The sequence below is a fragment of the Pygoscelis adeliae genome, unplaced genomic scaffold (assembly GCF_000699105.1).
Source record: "Pygoscelis adeliae isolate BGI_AS28 unplaced genomic scaffold, ASM69910v1 Scaffold4, whole genome shotgun sequence".
Lineage (NCBI taxonomy): Eukaryota > Metazoa > Chordata > Aves > Sphenisciformes > Spheniscidae > Pygoscelis > Pygoscelis adeliae.
The window spans coordinates 5,549,606-5,557,741 of NW_008824986.1; the positions used below are offsets into that span (position 1 = coordinate 5,549,606).

General features: G+C 35.6%; 1 protein-coding gene across 1 annotated transcript in view; it reads right to left on the bottom strand.

The window, feature by feature from the left end:
- The window catches only part of BICC1 (BicC family RNA binding protein 1), a 76,550-nt gene that overhangs the window by 23,811 nt on the left and 44,603 nt on the right, over nt 1-8,136 (bottom strand). Inside the window, exons 3-7 of the mRNA XM_009325845.1 lie at nt 5,782-5,861; nt 4,449-4,607; nt 3,464-3,517; nt 2,247-2,441; nt 1,356-1,607 (exon numbers count right to left, since the gene is read on the bottom strand). Coding sequence (XP_009324120.1) covers nt 1,356-1,607; nt 2,247-2,441; nt 3,464-3,517; nt 4,449-4,607; nt 5,782-5,861 — 740 coding nt within the window. The remainder of the gene's footprint in view (nt 1-1,355; nt 1,608-2,246; nt 2,442-3,463; nt 3,518-4,448; nt 4,608-5,781; nt 5,862-8,136) is intronic.

An 8,136-nucleotide genomic window follows, 5' to 3' on the forward strand; every position in this document is an offset into this window, starting at 1 on the left:
GGGACATTCAAACATTGGGATACGCATTTAGCAAAGGCCACCTGGTTAGTCAACACTCGGGGATCTGCCAATCGAGCTGGCCCTGCCCAGTCAGAACTTTTACGTACCGTAGATGGGAATAAAGTCCCTGTAGTGCACATAAAAAATATGTTGGGGAAAACATTTTGGGTTATTCCTGCCTCGGGCAAAGGCAAACCCATCCGTGGGATTGCTTTTGCTCAAGGACCTGGGTGCACTTGGTGGATAATGCGGAAGGATGGGGAAGTCCGACATGTACCTCAAGGGGATTTGATTTTGGGTGAGAATAGCCAATGATCTGAATTATGTGATGTTAAGTACTAATTATAGTTATAATAGTTACACTAATAATACACAGATATACTAATAATACACAGATATACTAATAATACTAATAATATTATATGCCATACTAATGATATTACAATAAGAATTACCCAGACTAATGAAGAATAACTTCAGTGAAACCAAGCAAAGCACAGTGATGATGGTTCCAGAACTGACTTCAACATGAAACAATCCAACACCACATACCATCTCCATTCTTCCTACCCTGAAAGATTATTATGACAGATGGAGCCTGAAGTCATGGACTAAATGAACTCACCGAACGTTTTGGAGGGATGGCCCACAAACTAAGGGAATGATATCTCTGTGTGTGTGTGTGTGTGTGTGTATATATATATATATATGAAAAAAGGGGGTGGTAATTAATGAAAATGTACTGGAAAAATATGAGACTTGAGCATGACACAGATGGTATAGAATAAGGGGTGGATATTCATCACCAGATCTATTTTTATAAAAGGTCTTATAGTACTGGGGCTACAGTACTAGAAAGAACGCAAGACTGCAGAATGAGTAAGTACTTCCTATGGTTCCACAGTTTCCTTGAAAACTCGCCTACATAGGAACTAAGAAATTCCTGCCACTTCCTCCCAGAAGAAACCTACTTACCTGACAAACATGGACAAGGCAGGCTGGCAAAACAAAACAAACAACCCACCACCCAACAACAACAAAACCCTCTAAAAGTCTGCCTTCTACTCAGAAGCATATTGTTATTGTAAATTTAAATTGCTTATGTTGCATTTACATTGCCAAGGTCGTTTTTCAAATCATGATACCAGAGATTACAAATATTTTAGATAACTACAAACACTCACAAAACACTGACAAAAATAGAGCACTCAGCTGAATCAGCTTTTTGCAATGTGAGTAGTAATTCCTCCTCTCTAAGGCTAATTTACATTTGACCAATAAATACATGCAGAAAAAGCATATTTTCTATGATCAGGCATTTTTTACAAGCAAGTTTCACTGGAAGTATTATTTACCATGAGATATTGCCTGGCAAGACAGACAGACTCAATTGTGCCCTGGAGGTAGACAGTGGATTTCTTCTGTGGGTTACTAGGGTCAGGGAAGTGGATCTGAGCACCAGTCCTCTGCATGATATGTTTGATGTTACTGCCATTTCGACCCATCATAAAGAGATGATGCTGCGCTGCAATGTCTAGTTGTGTGCTCACAGGGATTGCAGAGGCCAGGCTCCCAGCTAGGTGTTCTAAAAGCATGGCTGTTCCTTCCTGCAGGGGAAATGCAAGAAACCGGTGAAACAGTGCTCACAGGCATACAAAATGACATTTCAGACTGTTTCCTTACTTGTTATGCATTCCACATTCAAGATAAAATTCTGTTTTGTTTAAAAACCTGATTGATTTGTTAAAGGTAATAGATGGACTAAACTCTACCTACTATTCCCATTTTATGACCAAATACAGTGTTTAATTGCCGTTGTAAAAGGCAGTAAGACAATATTGAATGTTGTTTGTTTTTTTTTTTTCTGCGGTGGGTTTTTTGTTTTGCTTTTTTGTGTTGTGGGTTGGGTTTTTTTATTCTTTTTTTTTTTTTAATTAAAAGTTGGGTAAGATTAGCACATATTCCAGAATTGCTGGAAACCTGAACAGGTGTGCAAGAGATGAAAAACAGATTAAAACCTTAGCACAGACAATGCTAAATCCGAAACTTAAAACTATTTTCTACACGTTTTTACACCTCACCTATACCAGTTAAGTTTAAAAAAACCAAACCCTCAGGCTTTAAAGGTGATCATACAATAACAACATGCACAGATGAGGCAGGATATAACATTAATATAGTTCCTAAGTATCGAAATTATGATTTTATTTATGACATGCAGAAACCTACTTAAGAAGACATATTACCTTCACAGCACTAGTGTTATTTTGTGACCCTCTGACAATGACTGTAGCACCATACATTCGAGAGCGTTGTTTAAAGGAAACTGAGATATTATACGTCTGAGAGATATGCTGAATTGTGGGAGAATTAGGATCTGGGATTGGTTGGAGAATTCCAGCAATAGGCAATTCAAACATGAGTACCAATGGAAGCAATTCCTACAACAACATTGAAGAGCAAATATTGAAAACCGAAATCATACTCACTAAAACTACAACGATTTTATTACTGAATCATAATGTATTGGTCAGTGATGATTAAACTGACGTAGTATATCTTCTGCCCAGGGTTCATTGATAAAAATATCATCATATCTTGAGTTGCAAAAAGGCACCGATTTTTCCAGGGACACAAGTTTTTTGTTTTGCACAGGCTGTTTGGTTTTTTTGGTTTTGGGTTTTTTTTTTCCCCCCAAAATAGCAGGATCTTTTGCCATTATGTAGCAACAATAAAGCCAGGTAATTTCCCATACTTATCCATGCAGACCTACGAACAGGTCAATATTTGTTAAACTTCCTAGAGAATTCTCTTTTCTGTCATGGATTAATTGGAGTTCTGAAGTCAGCTACAAAGCTACGTAAACATCAGCTTCTTTCATGAGTGCCAAGACCAAGGTTGTGTAAGTGACATACCTGACTACAACAATTGCGAAAAAGTCTTCATAATTTATTAGATCTATGATTATCCATGCCAAAATACACATACAAATCAAAACTAGAAGGTAAAGATAAAAAAGTACTACGAGTGGAGAATGGAACTGAATTCCACCAAATTACTTACACAAATTACACATGAAAATGGTTAAAATTAAAAAGGCAGCAATTGCCTTTCTTAAGTCATAGATTCACACAGGATGCCTGAGCTTCTACAGGCCATCTACGGAGGGTAAGTTAAGATGCAATTTTAGACACAGTATGGGATACTTTACATCTTTTTTATACTGTAGACTTCATGTTCAAGATCCACCTTGGGCTAGTTAAAAATTTGGCCAGAATGTGAATCACTGTTTTTACAATACCCTTTGCATTTTACTACTCATACGGATACTCACATTGTTCCTATATTTCTGCTGTCATAAGAGAGAGCCAGACAACCCTAGGGTTCTCAAAACTACGATTTCCCCCACACACACACCTTTCAGGTGTTTTCAAAGGAACACTATACTGAAATAGACTATTACCCGAATTCTAACTCTTGCGGACTCCACTCCAGCTGGCTGTCCTGCAATAGACACCTGGAAGAGCAAGAATATAGAAAACATAGCATTACATTTTCAAATGAGGCACTGGAAAAGTTATTCAGACACCAGTACTCTCTTTTAAAAATTTTTTTTTTTTTTAAATCAACTCTTATTTCACACCTGGTGACATCCTAAGTGGTTGCTAAACAGTGGCTGAAAACTAAAACCAGTTTAAAAAAAACTGTGAATATTGTAGCATCTCAGGCTTAAGCAACTAGAAAAAAAGATACATCAAACAATACAGCTGTTTGGATCAAATAATGGAATTACTACTCTATACATGTGCTCAATGCTAATATTCAACAACAGTAGGTTTTCTTGAACATTTTGAAATTACTGTATTTTGCTCAGCAGCCACTAGGATGCTTGAGAGGGAATTCTAAACACAGTGATGAAAGACTTGAAAGTAAACATTCTAGTAGTATTAGCATTACAAGAGATGTACAATTCAGGTTCAATGACTTATTCCAATAAAGTTGAACTCTTACAACAGGACATTCATTTTTACTGGATATCTACCAAGTTTAGTTTTCAACTAAGTTACACCATAAGCCAAAAGCACCAAGAAATTAATCAGTATGCTAAATAAGTCAGGCTTTGAACAGGAAAAAATTTACAAAAGCAGTGCTTTTCATACTGCTTCTCTACCATTCACACTAAGTTGTTGACTACTGTATGCATAAAATAATTTTAGTTTAAACGTTAAAATTATTCATGAGCCATCACAAATTGTTTCCATCTGTTTTTAAAGATTTGCTCACTTATGAAGTCCCATGCTTTCCACAGAGTGTAAATACCAAAAAATCTATTTCCCTGAACATGAACTCACCCATCCTCAAAAAACCCAAACTGACGAAAGTTTAGAAAAGTTTTATACTCTCAGGAATTACAGTATAAATGAGTTAAAATATTAAACAATACTTACTTGGTTGCTTTTCTCTGCTTGATTATTCCTATTTGAGTCTGGAAAATGGATATGGCATCCTGTTTCCTCCATCACCTTTTTAATATTATTGCCACCTTTACCTATCACATGAGAATGTTCTGTATGTGAAACATCCATCTTCAAGGTTACCCGATTGCTCTGGAAATCAAGCACCCATGATTAGATTTGTTCACAGCAGAACCTGAGTATTTTAGAGTAACGTAACCTCAAGAATGACATTCAAAATTGTATTTCCAAAGTATTTTTGCAGAGGCTTAACTGGCTTAACTTCTACTCAAGTAAGTTGTTTTTAATATAGACCATAGTCAGATGCTAAACCATTCACATTTTCTTTCCAGTGAGGAAATAACATGAAAATAAATACCCCAAAGATACATCTTCAAAAAAATGTCTAAGGCTTTTAAAACGCGCCCTAGCTTTTATCAACCTTTTGCAATCCATTCTGATTATTTTAATTCTGTGTTCTTTCAACTGCAGTCATACACCCCTGTCTGATCTGAAAGGATCATATGATGAAGACACTGGCAAATCACAAAGCCATGGGACCTAAAACACAGGATTTTTTCCTCCTTTAACAAACATACCACATTTTTCTGGTACATCAGTTTTTAAAATATACAAACACTGCTTACAGCTGTTCTTAAAAGCTCTGTTGTTAAAAGTCCATAATAATGTCGTTAATAGTTGTTCAAAAAATTGCACTTATCACTGGAGTGTTCTTTTGTCAATCCTTTTAGAGAATCAAAAAGTTGGCATACAACTACACAGAAGCCATATACACTGCCACAAACGACTTGCTATTGGATGAGAAGAAAATCTGATGAACATATGAGACCCCTGGCCAAAATCTAGACGTTTTAGAAATTCTGGTCCTAATGTTTCAGAGTGTAAGAGTGCAGTAACTGTTAAAAATAGAACTGCATAAATGCTCCTAAAATTGAATTTCAAACAAAACCAAAATATTAGGTTCACTGAAGCGGCCGTATAATCTACTGTTTGCAGTGAAGCTGTATTTCAGATTCTAAAGTAAAAAACCCAATCCAATGAACAAACTACGTATGCTTTTAGCCATATGGCTGGAAATATTATTTCTATATAGACCAGATCTGGAAAAAGTGCTTTAAGCAAGTATTTTCTTGTTGCATGTTTAAATGTGTATATACACCAAATATCAACATCCAGAAGGAATATATTGGAGGCTTTGCTTCGAAGTGTCCATCAATACCTTCTGTTTAAATGAGCCCATTTAAAGAGATCAATGTCACCACAAAATTAGCAGTTAAGGTGTCATTCTAAGTAAGTTCTTTCTTACTTTTGTGTCCAACACAGACATGATTTTCTCTTTCGCTTCTTTAACATTTTCCTTTTTTCCAGAGACTTTAATATGGGGATCTATAAAAGAAATAAGGACTTGTAAGAAAAATACAGTAAAATATCTATCAAAAATTTCCTCACTGCTTAAATAAATTTGAATCCATTATTTAGAGTTCAGCAATAAACTGTACCACCAACCTTTGGGATTCAGCTAAAAACCAAATGTATCATTCCATCCCTTCAGCCCCACAGTTAGGATTACCAGATGAGTTTATTAAACATAACCAACTTAAAATAAATAGAAATCAAATGCCAAATGTACATCACAGTATTAAAAACATTGTCTGCAATGCAATTATGTAGCTAAGCTATCATGTCTTATCAAACAAGTATTAACAGAGGACAACTAGAATTTTTTTGACAGCTTTAACAGACAGACAACGTCTAAAAAGAACCCCAAACTCAAACCCACTCTCATCATCACTTTGTTGTATTTAATTAGTCTCTAGAACTATCCTTTCCAGTTTTAACCTGGCAATAAAGGTGCCTCCACTAGTTTTCTGACTGAAGTTATCAAATCAAATTTAAGTGACACTTAAATAATAAATCAAGTCTTTGAAGTGTCAAGTATATAAATTAAGACTTGCTATTAAGCTATATACCCAGGAGAAACACCAGCTGATGGCAGTTTTTGCCCAGTGAGATCTGAAACATTGATTCTACAACACACTTCAGTTTACATTATAATTTTCAGACCATTGTTCTTAAACAGCAGAAGGTGTTGTGCTGAGCTATCGGGTACCATTCTGCATCCTGGAATATACACCTGGTCAGAAAGTACAGAACTCACTTTGGAACTAGATCAAGTATCAATTACTCAAAAGAGTGTGAAAATTACACATTAGATGGTTTAGCAGCACCATCTGGTGTCCAGGAACATAAAGTGCCACAATGCAAAACTAAATTCAATTAAAACAAACAAAAAAATCCCCAACTACCAGCCAAATTTCTAAGTATTAGAAACAAGGATATGATTTTACAAGGGATGCCTATTTCTTTTTCCCCAGTTGTTGAGCCCTCTGCCCTTTTGCAGTCTAACAGTGCTTTTTCTCCTGTGATGGGATGAACTGTTCTCAAAAAAAAATTTAAACCCTCTTCTGGCTAATGAATTAATCTAATTCATTATGCTAGACAGATAAATACATCTTAGGGTATATAAAAGTAAATATATTCTCAATGGCAGGAGAAAACATAGCTGTAACACAACATATCTGCCTTTCCCATCATCTCAGTGATTGAAATCACTTCACTACTAAAGAAATGCCAAATACAACTTCAGACTGTAAACCTGTTGTATTCAATTGAAAATTGAAACTGTTTAAGCCATGCCTGGATACTCTTTTCGTTCCAACAATAAAAAAAACCCAAGTCTTTACCACTGGGAAGTTCTGAGCACATTCAGCTGGGGATACAGAAACGCTGAAGGAGCACAGGATTCACTGCCAAGTTTCATGAAAGTTAAGAAAAATGCAGCATTTTGAGTTCTGAGAAACAGATATATTTCATTTTTTAAAATGGAAAAACTGTAAAACTGTAGTCGCAAAAACATGGTATGCGCATAGAATCTACAGAAGCTCCAAAAATCTGCTGCTTCAGCCTTTTCACAATGGAGCAAAGTTTAAAAAAAAAAAAAGTCTTAAGGGTAATTTTTCTTTTCTTTTTTAAGTTGACAGTAAGCCATGTGCTTCTAATGTGTTTAAGCTGTGAACGATATTTGAAGTGGATGTCGCAGGCAGAAATTCCCAGAAGCAGATTCTAGCACACTATGTATGCTCCAAGTGCTCTTTAGAGACAACCAGGAAAACACAAAACCAGACCACCACCACTTTGGGGTTGATTTTCACATATTTGTAAACATTATATTTTAATACACATTTGGTCACAAGTATGAAAAGTATCTGAAATAAGCCTGGCATTCAATTAGTACCAAAGAATACTACTACCATTCCATAATACTATTTGTTTAGCCATGGGTGAAAACACATTTTAGAATACCTATTTTTTCCATTTCTCACCTCAGTTGGACTCCTCCTTTCTGTTGATACTGACAACTTCAGGAAAAAAATCCCATATTTCTACATTTAACCTTTCTTTGTTCTTTTTAGAGGAAAAAAAAAAGCTCAATTACTCACTTTAAATGCAAAAGCAAAGAAGAATCCACAAAGCAAAAAAGAATCCACTGATGCCAGTGACAATTCTAAAATATGCTACGAAATCTTTCAAAATTGGTCTTAAGTACCCTCTCCTTACTTGACTTCTTCTCAATGACACAGTGGTTGGTAATGGATATGAA